The 16,925-nt window shown below is 37.0% G+C and overlaps 1 protein-coding gene across 3 annotated transcripts in view; it reads left to right on the plus strand.

Annotated features, from left to right (window-relative positions):
* The first annotated feature begins 416 nt into the window (after window positions 1-416).
* plcd1a (phospholipase C, delta 1a) overlaps window positions 417-16,925 on the plus strand; it is an 88,226-nt gene continuing 71,717 nt past the window's right edge. Inside the window, exons 1-2 of one of the 3 annotated variants that reach the window (XM_061921273.1) lie at window positions 417-585; window positions 15,533-15,691. In XM_061921273.1, the coding sequence (XP_061777257.1) occupies window positions 555-585; window positions 15,533-15,691 (190 nt within the window). In that variant the 5' untranslated portion in view covers window positions 417-554. Of the gene's footprint in view, window positions 586-7,154; window positions 7,374-15,532; window positions 15,692-16,925 lie in introns of those variants that run through there. The other 2 variants (XM_061921274.1, XM_061921272.1) reach the window with 2 other exon arrangements.

The raw sequence follows: 16,925 nt of genomic DNA on the forward strand, positions 1-16,925 counted from the left end.
AACTCGAGTGTGTTGATGTCAAGTCATGAAGTGAGGTGTCAAAAGACGAGGGGGCGGGGCCAAACCGCACCTTTGGGTCTGATGAGTCCCAACACAAACACAGGCCTTTAAGCTGGGCTGCAGACCCCAACCCGGATCCATACGGGTGGGGGAAGAAATGGTGACAATGTTCACCTTTATCCGGACTTGCGCCAAAAATCAACGACCCGGGTGGAGTTGGCCTCTTCTAGAGAGAACTTCCACAGTCCTGCAGAGGACTAGCCAGAATCCTGGTCCGCAAGGACCCTCACGCCTGGCGCTTTGTTGCGTCGGCCGCCATGTTGGAATGCGAGTGTCCCGGTGCCAGAGAATTCCATCCAGTCTGGGGGCGTGCATGAGTGCACTCGTCGGACCGGTGCGGCGGTGGGTGTGGCCTGCAACCCGCCCCACGGGGAGAGAGCGCGCTCGGACGGGGAGCCGAGTGAAGTCCTGCCGCTGCCCTGTGGAACAGGACGAGTTTTTTGGGTGGGATTGTGGACTTTGAGCTGCGGGCACGGGTTTGGAGTGAAGGCGGAATGGAGGCCAACGGTTTGGCTGAGAAGCAGGGTGAGTCTCAGATTTACTACACCACTCTTGACTGTGAACGCACCTTCACCTCTTTATTGAACCTCAGCTTCTCAAACTCTTGTTACTAAGTAGCACCATGATGACAACATCAATGTACAGTAGTGTAGTAGACCCAAGTATTCATTAAGTACCACCATAATGACAACATTAAAGTACAGTAGTGCAGTAAACCTAAGTATTCATTAAGTACCACCATGATGACAACATCAATGTAAAGTAGCGTAGTAGACCCAAGTATTCATTAAGTACCACCATGATGACAACATCAATGTAAAGTACCGTAGTAGACCCAAGTATTCATTAAGTACCACCATAATGACAACATCAATGTACAGTAGTGTAGTAGACCCAAGTATTCATTAAGTACCACCATAATGACAACATTAAAGTACAGTAGTGCAGTAAACCTAAGTATTCATTAAGTACCACCATGATGACAACATCAATGTAAAGTAGCGTAGTAGACCCAAGTATTCATTAAGTACCACCATGATGACAACATCAATGTAAAGTACCGTAGTAGACCCAAGTATTCATTAAGTACCACCATGATGACAACATCAATGTACAGTAGTGTAGTAGACCCAAGTATTCATTAAGTACCACCATAATGACAACATTAAAGTACAGTAGTGCAGTAAACCTAAGTATTCATTAAGTACCACCATGATGACAACATCAATGTAAAGTAGCGTAGTAGACCCAAGTATTCATTAAGTACCACCATGATGACAACATCAATGTAAAGTAGCGTAGTAGACCCAAGTATTCATTAAGTACCACCATGATGACAACATCAATGTAAAGTAGCGTAGTAGACCCAAGTATTCATTAAGTACCACCATGATGACAACATCAATGTACAGTAGTGTAGTAGACCCAAGTATTCATTAAGTACCACCATAATGACAACATTAAAGTACAGTAGTGCAGTAAACCTAAGTATTCATTAAGTACCACCATGATGACAACATCAATGTACAGTAGTGTAGTAGACCCAAGTATTCATTAAGTACCACCATGATGACAACATCAATGTAAAGTAGCGTAGTAGACCCAAGTATTCATTAAGTACCACCATGATGACAACATCAATGTAAAGTAGCGTAGTAGACCCAAGTATTCATTAAGTACCACCATGATGACAACATCAATGTACAGTAGTGTAGTAGACCCAAGTATTCATTAAGTACCACCATAATGACAACATTAAAGTACAGTAGTGCAGTAAACCTAAGTATTCATTAAGTACCACCATGATGACAACATCAATGTAAAGTAGTGTAGTAGACCCAGGTATTCATTAAGTACCACCATGATGACAACATCAATGTAAAGTAGCGTAGTAGACCCAAGTATTCATTAAGTAGCACCATGATGACAACATCAATGTAAAGTAGTGTAGTAGACCCAAGTATTAATTAAGTAGCACCATGATGACAACATCAATGTACAGTGGTGTAGTAGACCCAAGTATTCATTAAGTACCACCATAATGACAACACTAAAGTACAGGAACATAATAAACCTAAGTATTCATTAAGTACCACCATAATGACAACATTAAATACAGTAGTGTAGTAGACCCAAGTATTCATTAAGTACCACCATAATGACAACATTAAATACAGTAGTGTAGTAGACCCAAGTATTCATTAAGTACCACCATAATGACAACATTAAATACAGTAGTGTAATAGACCTAAGTATTCATTAAGTACCACCGTAATGACAACATTAAATACAGTAGTGTAGTAGACCCAAGTATTCATTAAGTACCACCATGATGACAACATTAAAGTACAGGAGCATAGTAGACCTAAGTATTCATTAAGTACCACCATAATGACAACATTAAATACAGGAGTGTAGTAGACCCAAGTATTCATTAAGTACCACCATAATGACAAAACTAAAGTACAGGAGCATAGTAAACCTAAGTATTCATTAAGTACCATCATAATGACTTTAAAACACAGTAGTGTAATAGACCTAAGTATTCATTAAGTACCAACATAATGACAACATTAAAGTATAGTAGTGCAGTAGACCTAAGTATTCATTAAGGACCCCATAATGACAACATTAAAGTACAGTAGTGCAGTAGACCTAAATATTCATTAAGTACCACCATGATGACAATATTAATGTACAGTAGTGTAGTAGACCTAAGGATTCATTAAGTACCCCATAATGACAACATTAAAGTACAGTAGCGTAGTAGACTAAAGTATTCATTAAGTACCACCATAATGACAACATTAAATACAGTAGTGTAGTAGACCTAAGTATTCATTAGGTACCACCATGATGACAACATTAAAGTACAGTAGTGTAGTAGAGCTAAGTATTCATTAGGTACCACCATAATGACAACATTAAAATACAGTAGCGTAGTAGACCTAGGTATTCATTAGGTACCACCATAATGACAACATTAAAATACAGTAACGTAGTAGGCCCAACTATTTATTAAGTACCACCATGATGACAACATTAAATACAGTAGCGTAGTAGACCTAAGTATTCATTAAGTACCAATATAATGACAACACTAAAATACAGTAGTGTAGTAGATCTAAGTATTCATTAAGTACCACTGTAATGACAACATTAAAATACAGTAGCGTAGTAGATCTAAGTATTCATTAAGTACCACCATAATGACAACATTAAAGTACGTGAGCGTAGTAGACCTAAGTATTCATTAAGTACCACCGTAATGACAACATTAAAATAAAGTAGCGTAGTAGGCCCAACTATTTATTAAGTACCACCATGATGACAACATTAAAGTACAGTAGTGTAGTAGAGCTAAGTATTCATTAACTACCACCACAATTACGACAATACTAATTACGTGTCATATTTTATTTACAGGTATATTTGATTGATGAAGCGCTTTTCACAGATAGAGAACATAAAGTGCTGAACAAAACATTGGTGAATTAAAACAACTCCACTATGAAAATAATGACAAAAGTAGATTAAAAAATAATACAACAACAACACCCACACATTCATCTCAATTAAGGCAGGACAGGAGCCTCTGGCTGAGCCAATCAGAGAGCACGATACTCAGGATACTATAGTGTTGACATTTTGACTTTGTTAAGCCATCGTTTTGCTTGGAAATGTTTAATACCGGCCAAGGATACATGCGAGACAACATATTGATGACTGAAATGTTACTTCTTGCTGGGATGGATTTGATTTATTTGTATTTATTAAATACAAATAAATCAAATATATTTATGATAATAAACATTGAAGTCACAGTCAATAGATAGATAGTACTTTATTGCATGTTAAGCAGGGGGACACGTCTGGCACCGCAGGATTTGATTCCCTGTCGGCGTAGTGTGTTACTGATGGTAACCTTTGCATGGCTTAACAATGCATGTTACAATACTATCATTATTACAAAAGGTGTATTTATAAATACGCTAACGTTGGCTTCTACTAGAACTGATATGTTGAAAATGAATCCGGAGTTTGACGTTTGACTTTCATCAATTGTTTTGTATCAAATTAGTATGACAGTTTTAACAATTAATTGAGTGAAGTTAAAAGGTCCACTAAGGGCTCCTTACACACACACATGTATGTGCGTGTATATATATATATTTATATATATATATATATATATGTGTATATATACATATATATATATATATACACATACATACATTTATATGTATATATATATATATATATGCATATGTATGTATATATATATATATATATATATATATATATATACAGCGGGGCAAACAAGTATTTAGTCAGCCAGCGATTGTGCAAGTTCTCCCACTTAAAATGATGACAGAGGTCTGTAATTTTCATCATAGGTACACTTCAACTGTGAGAGACAGAATGTGGGGGAAAAATCCAGGAATTCACATTGTAGGAATTTTAAAGAATTTATTTGTAAATTATGGTGGAAAAGAAGTATTTGGTCACTTCAAACAAGGAAGATCTCTGGCTCTCACAGACCTGTAACTTCTTCTTTAAGAAGCTCTTCTGTCCTCCACTCGTTACCTGTATTAATGGCACCTGTTTGAACTCGTTATCCGTATAAAAGACACCTGTCCACAGCCTCAAACAGTCAGACTCCAAACTCCACTATGGCCAAGACCAAAGAGCTGTCGAAGGTCACCAGGAAAAGAATTGTAGACCTGCACCAGACTGGCAAGAGTGAATCTACAATAGGCAAGCAGCTTGGTGTGAAAAAAATCAACTGTGGGAGCAATTATCAGAAAAAGAAGGACAAACAAGACCACTGATAATCTCCCTCGATCTGGGGCTCCACGCAAGATCTCATCCCGTGGGGTCAAAATGATCATGAGAACGGTGAGCACAAATCCCAGAACCACACGGGGGGGACCTGTTGAATGACCTGCAGAGAGCTGGGACCAAAGTAACAAAGGTTACCATCAGTAACACACTACGCCGACAGGGAATCAAATCCTGCCGTGCCAGACGTGTCCCCCTGCTTAAGCCAGTCCATGTCCAGGCCCGTCTGAAGTTTGCCAGAGAGCACATGGGAGAATGTCATGTGGTCAGATGAAACCAAAATAGAACTTTTGGGTATAAACTCAACTCGTCGTGTTTGGAGGAAGAAGAGTACTGAGTTGCATCCCAAGAACACCAAACCTACTGTGAAGCATGGGGGTGGAAACATCATGCTTTGGGGCTGTTTTTCTACTAAGGGGACAGGACGATTGATCCGTGTTAAGGAAAGAATGAATGGGGCCATGTATCGTGAGATTTGGAGCCAAAACCTCCTTCCATCAGTGAGAGCTTTGAATGCTTGACCAAATACTTTTTTTCCACCATCATTTACAAAGACATTCTTTAAAATTCCTACAATGGGAATTCCTGGATTTTTTTTCCACATTCTGTCTCTCACAGTTGAAGTGTACCTATGATGAAAATGACAGACCTCTGTCATCATTTTAAGTGGGAGAACTTGCACAATCGCTGGCTGACTAAATACTTTTTTGCCCCACTGAATGTATACATAAATATACATACATATATACATACATAAACACATATATGTACTCTCTCACACAAACATACATACATGCATACATACATACATACATATATATACACACACACACACACACATACACACGTACATACATATACATATATACACACATATACATATATACACATGTACAATATACATATATATACATATATACATATATGTACATATATACACATATATATCACAAATACAATATACATATTTATATACATATATGCATATATACACATATACATACATACATATACAGTATACACATATATATATACATATATACGCATATAAATACATATCCATCCATCCATCCATTTTCTACCGCTTCTTCCCGTTGGGGTCGCTGGTGCCTATCTTAGCTACAATCGGGCAGAAGGCGTCGTACACCCTGGACAATATGAATGCATATATATGTATATGTATGTATATGTATATTTGTATACATACATACACATATATATACCAGTACATACATATTGTCCAGAGTGTACGCCTGCCTTCCGCTGAGGTAGGCACCAGCGCCCCCTACGACCCCAAAAGGGAATAAGTGGTAGTAAATGGATGGATGGATATATAAAAATACATATATATATATATTATATATATACATATATACATATCCCTCCATTCATCCATTTTCTACCGCTTATTCCCTTTGGGGTCGCGGGGGGCACTGGTGCCTATCTCAGCTACAATCGGGCGGAAGGCGTCGTACACCCTGGACAATATGTATGTATATATATGAATATGTATATATATGTATATTTGTATATATACATATACATATATATACACCGGTACATACATATTGTCCAGGGTGTACGCCGCCTTCCGCCTGATTGTAGCTGAGATAGGCACCAGCACCCCCTGCGACCCCAAGGGGAATAAGCGGTAGGAAATGGATGGATGGATATATATATATATATATATATATATATATATATATATATATATATATATATATATATATATATATATATATATATATATATATATATATACATATATATACATACATATATATACATACATATATATACATATTTATATACATATATATATACATATACATACATACATACATATATACATATATGTGTGTGTGTGTGTGTGTGTGTGTGTGTGTGTGTGTGTGTGTGTGTGTGTGTGTGTGAAATTGTGAAGTAGTTGGATCCTTAAATATGTCAATCATTCATAAGACTGATTTTGATTCATTATTGTTTTTGAATAATGACAACTCAAAAAAGAAAATGTGTTGTTAGAGTCAACATCGCAACTTTTTTTTATCGGTTTACTCTTTTATTGCACTTTTTAAGGTTCTTACATAACACTTTTTTAATACTTTTTTATCAAATGAGCTGTGGGACACGTGACTTTAAGGTCACGTGACACGTGTATTCCCATCATAACAAGATATTGTTTGACCTTTGCACTCCGCCGGAAGTACTTGGCTTTATGGCGGCAAGAAAGTAAAGAGCAACAGAACAGAACCTGGACACGCCCCTTCCAGGGGTGACGCGCTCCCCAAGTGCGTGCGCGCGCACATGGACGCGTCTTGTAAGGACTTATCGGAGGGTCGCAGGGCGTCTTAAGGACTGGGAAGAAGCAGACATGTTGTGTTGGAAATGTCAACCTAAACGGACGCCGGAGGAAGAAGCGGAGTGGGCGAGCCGTGCGAGGAAAGTTGCGCAAGCGAACGGAAAACATTTCGGTGAGTGGAAGTCTGGAAGACCACCTGGGGAAAGATTCATCAGCCTTTCGTCAACACGTCAGAGATCGTGTAATAACACTCAGAGATGGTGTAATAACGGACCAGAGATCGTGTTTTGGGCCGAAGATGCGACTTGCAAGGGTTGCAGGGAGCAAATAGTTGCATGTTTTCCCCGCGGCCACGAATTCTTTCTGCAGCCGTCACACAACTAGCAGTCTTAAACACACCTTCAGCATGCAGCTTCTTCATATTGTCATGGATAAATGTTTATTACTCAGTTAGAAACCACCTTTTCCGTGAGAAACGTTGTATAAAGACAGTACTGTAAAATGTAGTACAAAAAAGTTTTAGGAAGTAATGTCATAATAATGTAAGACATTTACCTTTCTGTCAAACACACCATCAGCAGCTTCTCCATATTGTCATGGGTAAATGTTCATTATTAAGATAAAAAAATTAACGTTTCCATGAGAAATGTCGTATAAAAACAGTACCATAGAATGAAGTACAAACAAGTGTTCTGAAGTAATGTCATAATAATGTAAGGCGTTTACATTTCTGTCAAACACACCATCAGCAGCTTCTCCATATTGTCATGGATAGTTGTTTATTACTCAGCTAAAATGTAACTTTTCCATGAGACATATTGTATAAAAAAAGCACAGTGTAATGTAGTACAAACAAGTTTCATGAAGTAATGTAATAATAATGTAAGGCGTTTACCTCTCTGTCAAACACACCATCAGCAGCTTCTCTATATTGTCATGAATAAATGTTTATCACTAAGATACAAACTAACTTTTCCATGAGAAGTATTGTATAAAAACGGTACAGTAGAATGTAGTACAAACAAGATTTATGAAGTAATGTAATAATAATGTAAGGCATTTACCTTTCTGTCAAACACACCATCAGCAGCTTCGCCGTATTGTCATGGATAAATGTTTGTTACTCAGATAAAAACTAACTTTTCCATGAGAAGTACATGAGAATGTAGTACAAACAAGTTTTATGAAGTAATGTAATAATAATGTAAGAAGTTTCCCTTTCTGTCAAACACACCATCAGCAGCTTCTCCATAATTTCATGGATACATATTTATTACTCACATAAAAACTAACTTTTCCATAAGAAATATCGTATAAAAACAGTACAGTAGAATGTTGTACAAACAAGTTTTATGAAATAATGTAATAATAATGTAAGAAGTTTACCTTTCTGTCAAACACACCATCAGCAGCTTCTCCATATTGTCATGGATAAATGTTTATTATTAGGATCAAAAATTAACTTTTCCATTAGAAGTATTGTATAAAAACAGTACAGTAGAATGTAGTAAAAACATGCTTTACGAAGTAATGTAATAATAATGTAAAGTTTTACCTTTCTGTCAAACACACCATCAGCAGCTTCTTCATATTGTCATGGATAAATGTTCATTATTAAGATAAAAACTAGCTTTTCCATGAGAAATATCGTATACAAACCAAACTGTCAGGGGCAAGCCTGACAGTTAGCCCCCCCTCCCGTAACGGATACTAGTGAAGTGAAGTGAAGTGAATTATATTTATATAGCGCTTTTTCTCAAGTGACTCAAAGCGCTTTACATTGTGAAACCCAATATCTAAGTTACATTTAAAACCAATGTGGGTGGCACTGGGAGCAGGTGGGTAAAGTGTCTTGCCCAAGGACACAACGGCAGTGACTAACATGGTGCAAGCGGGGATCGAACCTGCAACCCTCAAGTTGCTGGCACGGCCGCTCAATCAACCGAGCTATACCGCCCCTAGACGTTCTAGAAACCCTCCCCAAAAAAACAGTCCAAAGTCACGGGAGGGTGGAGGGAGGACAAGGAGGTGGGCCGCCAGGCCAAGTGTCCCCGCAAACAGCGGGGAAGAGTGAGGCAGCGACGGCGAGTAGAACGCTGCTGCAATTGGCAAAGCGGTCGCCCATGAAACCGACGAGAGGTCGGTGGCGCCCTCTGCTGGCCCACCGGAGTCGGTGGTGGCGCACTCTGCTGGCCCACCGGAGTCGGTGGTGGCGCCCCCTGCTGCTGGCCCACCGGACAGGATGGTGGTGGCGCCCCCTGCTGCTGGCCCACCGGACAGGATGGTGGTGGCGCCCCCTGCTGCGGGCCCACCGGACAGGATGGTGGTGGCGCCCCCTGCTGCGGGCCCACTGGAGATGATGGTGGTGGCGCCCCCTGTTGCTGGCCCACCGGACAGGATGGTGGTGGCGCCCCCTGCTGCGGGCCCACCGGACAGGACGGTGGTGGCCCCCCCTGCTGCTGGCCCACTGGAGAGGATGGTGGTGGCGCCCCCTGCTGCGGGCCCACCGGAGTGCATGGTGGCGCCGTAGGTTGCAGACCCACCGGAGATATTGGCGCCGTAGGTTGCAGAGCCACTACTCATAGCCCCCCCCCCCTCCCCCCCTCAAGGGACGGATCCCAGACATCTCCAGATAGGCCCACAAATAACAGGGGTGGGTGGGAGAGGGCTTAAAAAGCGGCCAAAGTTTTCTTCAAATTAGCCATAAATTCTAGCGCTGTGTTAAGCCATGAAAATCTCTGCGGGGTTCACGTTAGGCTGGATTATTCTGTCAGGGGGTGTTGTTGCTGAACCCCAAAATGCAGAGAAGGCGGCAGGCTTTGTGTAAGAAAACATGATTTTATGTTCCAAATAAAAGGTAAAAAACACAAACCAGGAACTAGGTACAACCAAAACTGAAAACAGGAACCAGCAAGCAGAAAAACTGGAAACAGCTAATGGCTAACAAGAAAACACGAGACAAAAGAGCTAGGAGAAAGCAAACTACAAATAGCTAACAGGAACTGCTTACCGCTTCGACGACAGCGACAAGGACAAGTAGTAGCACGACAGGTAGTAGCTGTAACGATATCGACAACGACAGGTAGTGGTGACATCGACACGGCACGACAATACTCCAACCCTGACTGCAGGGGAAGGCAGCTTTAAATAGTAGCTGGCTGATTGACACCAGGTGTGGCCAGGTGCCAATCAGCCACAGCTGGGTAGACACAGCACAAACAGGAAACGGACAAAATAAGAGCGCTGACAGGAAACAAAGACAAACACAGAGGAAAAACTAAAACACAACCAAGCCTGACAAATGTAATAATAATGTAAGGAGAGTGGACTTTTACCTTTCTGTCAAAAACACCATCAGCAGCTTCTCCATATTGTCATGGATGAATGTTTATTACTAAGATACAAACAGACTTTTCTGTGAGAAATATTGTATAAAAACAGTACAGTAGAACACAAACAAGTACAGTATTATTTTGAAGTAATGTAATAATAATGTAAGGTGTTTACCTTGGAGAGTGGACTTTTACCTTTCTGTCAAACACACCATCAGCAGCTTCTTCATATTGTCATGGATACATGTTTTATTATTAAGATAAAAACTAACTTTCCCACGTGAAATATTGTATAAAAACAGTACAGTAGAATGTAGTAAAAAAAAACAAGTACAGTAGTGAAGTGAATCATATTTATATAGCGCTTTTCTCTAGTGACTCAAAGCGCTTTACATAGTGAAACCCAATATCGAAGTTACATTTAAACCAGTGTGGGTGGCACTGGGAGCAGGTGGGTAAAGTGCTTTGCCCAAGGACACAACGGCAGTGACTAGGATGGCGGAAGCGGGAATCGAACCTGCAACCCTCAAATTGCTGGCACGGCCGGTCTACCAACCGGGCTATGCCGCCCCTAGTTGTATGAAGTAATGTAATAATAATGTAAGGTGTTTACCTTGGAGAGTGGACTTTTACCTTTCTGTCAAACACACCATCAGCAGCTTCTCCATATTGTCATGGATAAATGTTTCTTACTCAGATAAAAACTAATTGAGAAATATTGTATAAAAACATAATTCTGAATTTTGAGGACATAATACACGTATTTTATTTTGGAATAAGGCTGTCTATGTACTGTAAGTAAGTAAATTAGAACATAAGTAAGTAAATAAATAAATAAGAAATTAAATAGGTAAATAAGTAATTCAGTAGTTAAGCAAGTAAATAAGTAACTATGTAAGTTAATCAGTAAATAAGGCTGTTAGTACATGTTATTTTTTTATTATATTTTTATTACATCTACAAACATTTAAAAAAAAAATGTCCACATTATCATTATGGGGTATTGTGTGTAGAATTTTCAGGATAAAAAAATAAAATACAACATAAAATGTATAAAAAGTGAATACTTTCCAGATTTAGTTCAGTAAAGGTTTGCTAAAACGTCATTCAGATTAAAAATGGAATATTCATACCTTTCACATTGTTATTATAGGGCATTGTGTGTAGAATTTTCTGGACAAAATACATTTATTTTATTTCGGAATAAGGCGGTCTACGAGCATAAGTAAGTAAGTAAATGAATAAGAAATGAAATAGGTAAATAAGTAATTCAGAAGTTAAGCAAGTAAATAAGTAAACAAATAGGTAAATAAGTAACTATGCAAGTTTATCAGTACATGTTCATTTTTTTATTATATTTTTAATATACAACATAATTAATTAAAATACAACATAAAATGTGTAAAAAGTGAACGCTTTCGAGATTTTGTTCAGAGTCTTCTTACTTTCACTTTCATGACATTGTTGTCAACATGCAAGCTGCCCCCCCTCCTCCCCCTCCCCACACACCCCTCCCTTCAAATCGAAAATGAGTCAAGCGTCTTGTTGGCCCCGCCCACAGGAAGTCTGGTGATCAGCGGCTGGAAAAGAAATGTCAGCAATGTTGTTTTTCTGCCTTCAACACATCATCTTCTATTTTATGTACTTATTAGTACTTATGTTGTTTTACTGTCATGTACTCACTCTTTATGTACTTATTAGTACTTACTCATGTTGTTTACTGTCCTGTACTCACTCTTTATGTACTTATTAGTACTTACTCATGTTGTTTACTGTCCTGTACTCACTCTTTATGTACTTATTAGTACTTACTCATGTTGTTTACTGTCCTGTACTCACTCTTTATGTACTTATTAGTACTTACTCATGTTGTTTACTGTCCTGTACTCACTCTTTATGTACTTATTAGTACTTACTCATGTTGTTTACTGTCCTGTACTCACTCTTTATGTACTTATTAGTACTTACTCATGTTGTTTACTGTCCTGTACTCACTCTTTAAGTACTTATTAGTACTTACTCATGTTGTTTTACTGTCCTGTACCCACTCTTTATGTACTTATTAGTACTTACTCATGTTGTTTACTGTCCTGTACTCACTCTTTAAGTACTTATTAGTACTTACTCATGTTGTTTACTGTCCTGTACTCACTCTTTATGTACTTATTAGTACTTACTCATGTTGTTTACTGTCCTGTACTCACTCTTTATGTACTTATTAGTACTTACTCATGTTGTTTACTGTCCTGTACTCACTCTTTATGTACTTATTAGTACTTACTCATGTTGTTTACTGTCCTGTACTCACTCTTTATGTACTTATTAGTACTTACTCATGTTTTTTACTGTCCTGTACTCACTCTTTATGTACTTATTAGTACTTACTCATGTTGTTTATTGTCCTGTACTCACTCTTTATGTACTTATTAGTACTTACTTATGTTGTTTACTGTCCTGTACTCACTCTTTATGTACTTATTAGTACTTACTCATGTTGTTTACTGTCCTGTACTCACTCTTTAAGTACTTATTAGTACTTACTCATGTTGTTTACTGTCCTGTACTCACTCTTTATGTACTTATTAGTACTTACTCATGTTGTTTACTGTCCTGTACTCACTCTTTATGTACTTATTAGTACTTACTCATGTTGTTTACTGTCCTGTACTCACTCTTTATGTACTTATTAGTACTTACTCATGTTGTTTACTGTCCTGTACTCACTCTTTATGTACTTATTAGTACTTACTCATGTTGTTTACTGTCCTGTACTCACTCTTTATGTACTTATTAGTACTTACTCATGTTGTTTACTGTCCTGTACTCACTCTTTATGTACTTATTAGTACTTACTCATGTTGTTTACTGTCCTGTACTCACTCTTTATGTACTTATTAGTACTTACTCATGTTTTTTACTGTCCTGTACTCACTCTTTATGTACATATTAGTACTTACTCATGTTGTTTACTGTCCTGTACTCACTCTTTATGTACTTATTAGTACTTACTTATGTTGTTTACTGTCCTGTACTCACTCTTTATGTACTTATTAGTACTTACTCATGTTGTTTTACTGTCTTGTACTCACTCTTTATGTACTTATTAGTACTTACTCATGTTGTTTACTGTCCTGTACTCACTCTTTATGTACTTATTAGTACTTACTCATGTTGTTTACTGTCCTGTACTCACTCTTTATGTACTTATTAGTACTTACTCATGTTGTTTACTGTCCTGTACTCACTCTTAGTACTTTTGTTGTTTTACTGTCCTGTACTCACTCTTTATGTACTTATTAGTACTTACTCATGTTGTTTACTGTCCTGTACTCACTCTTTAAGTACTTATTAGTACTTACTCATGTTGTTTACTGTCCTGTACTCACTCTTTATGTACTTATTAGTACTTACTCATGTTGTTTTACTGTCATGTACTCACTCTTTAAGTACTTATTAGTACTTACTCATGTTGTTTACTGTCTTGTACTCACTCTTTATGTACTTATTAGTACTTACTCGTGTTTTTTACTGTCCTGTACTCACTCTTTATGTACTTATTAGTACTTACTCATGTTGTTTACTGTCCTGTACTCACTCTTTATGTACTTATTAGTACTTACTCATGTTGTTTACTGTCCCGTACTCACTCTTTATGTACTTATTAGTACTTACTCATGTTGTTTACTGTCCTGTACTCACTCTTTATGTACTTATTAGTACTTACTCATGTTTTTTACTGTCCCGTACTCACTCTTTATGTACTTATTAGTACTTACTCATGTTTTTTACTGTCCTGTACTCACTCTTTATGTACTTATTAGTACTTACTCATGTTGTTTACTGTCCTGTACTCACTTTTTATGTACTTATTAGTACTTACTCATGTTGTTTACTGTCCTGTACTCACTCTTTATGTACTTATTAGTACTTACTCATGTTGTTTACTGTCCTGTACTCACTCTTTATGTACTTATTAGTACTTACTCATGTTTTTTACTGTCCTGTACTCACTCTTTATGTACTCATTAGTACTTAGTCATGTTGTTTTACTGTCCTGTACTCACTCTTTATGTACTTATTAGTACTTACTCATGTTGTTTACTGTCCTGTACTCACTCTTTATGTACTTATTAGTACTTACTCATGTTGTTTACTGTCTTGTACTCTGTCTTTAAGTACTTATTGGTACTTACTCGTGTTTTTTACTGTCCTGTACTCACTCTTTATGTACTTATTAGTACTTACTTATGTTGTTTACTGTCCTGTACTCACTCTTTATGTACTTATTAGTACTTACTCATGTTGTTTACTGTCCTGTACTCACTCTTTATGTACTTATTAGTACTTACTCATGTTGTTTTACTGTCCCGTACTCACTCTTTATGTACTTATTAGTACTTACTTATGTTGTTTACTGTCCTGTACTCACTCTTTATGTACTTATTAGTACTTACTTATGTTGTTTACTGTCTTGTACTCTGTCTTTAAGTACTTATGGTACTTACTCGTGTTTTTTACTGTCCTGTACTCACTCTTTATGTACTTATTAGTACTTACTGATGTTGTTTACTGTCCTGTACTCACTCTTTATGTACTTATTTGTACTAACTGATGTTTTGTACCACACAATGTTGTTATTCTGCCTCCGACACACCACTCTCAATGAATTTTATATTTTTTCTATTTAATTAGCCAAATAAAAATACAAATATTTTCATAATTTAATTATGGGGTATTGTATGTAGAATTTTGAGGAATAAATTGAATTTATACCATTTTAACAAAATCTGTAAAAGAAAGAAAAAAAAACGTTTCGTATTTTTTAACTATGGGGTATTGTATGTAGAATTTTGAGGACAAAAAGGAATGTATTGCACTTTACGTGTAAAAAGTGATGCATTTTAACCAGCTAAAGAGTTAAGCGGGTGTGTTACGTGATGATGCACGGGCGGGAGAAAGTATCGCGAGTATGAAGTTGTTGCTCGTGTTTTGTTTGCAGGTTTAGAGGATGATCAGGATCTCAACTTCCTGTTGATCGGCGGCTTCCTGACTAAAGTGAGGTCGCGGTCCTGGCAGAAGACTCGCTTGTACCGCCTGCAGGAGGACTGCAAGACCGTCTGGCACGAGTCCGAAAAGGTCATCAACCGCAAACAGACCTGTGAGCGCTGTCTCTTTTTACACATGTTTATTTTACACATGTTTATTTTACACATGTTTACTTTACACATGTTTATTTTACACATGTTTACTTTACACATGTTTACTTTACACATGTTGACTCTACACATGTTTACTTTACACAGGTTTATTTTACACATGTTTACTTTACACATGTTTACTTTACACATGTTTACATTACACATGTTGACTTTACACGTTTACTTTACACATGTTGACTTTACACATGTTTATTTTACACATGTTTACTTTACACATGTTTATTTTACACATGTTTACTTTACACATGTTTACTTTACACATGTTGACTCTACACATGTTTACTTTACACAGGTTTATTTTACACATGTTTACTTTACACATGTTTACTTTACACATGTTTACATTACACATGTTGACTTTACACGTTTACATTACACATGTTTACTTTACACATGTTTATTTTACACATGTTTACTTTACACATGTTTACTTTACACATGTTTACATTACACATGTTGACTTTACACGTTTACTTTACACATGTTGACTTTACACATGTTGACTTTACACATGTTGACTTTACACAGGTTTACTTTACACATGTTTACTTTACACATGTTTACTTTACACAGGTTTACTTTACACAGGTTTACTTTACACATGTTGACTTTACACACGTTTACCTTACACATATTTATATTACATGTATTTACACGTTTAAATTACACATGTTTACTTTACACATGTTTACATTACACATGTTTACTTTACACATGTTTACTTCACACATGTGTACTTTACACATGTTCACTTAACACATGTTTACACATATTTACATGTTTACCTTACACATATTTATATTACACCTATTTACACATTTAAATTACACATGTTTACATTACACATATTTACACGTCTACTTTACACATGTTTACATTACACATATTTACACATGTTCACTTTACACATGTTTACATTACACATATTTACACGTTTACCTTACACATATTTATATTACACGTATTTACACGTTTAAATTACACATGTTTACATTACACATATTTACACGTTTACTTTACACATGTTTACATTACACATATTTACACGTTTACCTTACACATATTTATATTACATGTATTTCCACGTTTAAATTACACGTTTACATTACACATATTTACACGTTTACACATGTTTACATTACATATGTTTACTTCACACACGTTTAAATTACA

The sequence above is a fragment of the Nerophis ophidion genome, linkage group LG15 (genome assembly GCF_033978795.1).
Source record: "Nerophis ophidion isolate RoL-2023_Sa linkage group LG15, RoL_Noph_v1.0, whole genome shotgun sequence".
NCBI lineage: Eukaryota > Metazoa > Chordata > Actinopteri > Syngnathiformes > Syngnathidae > Nerophis > Nerophis ophidion.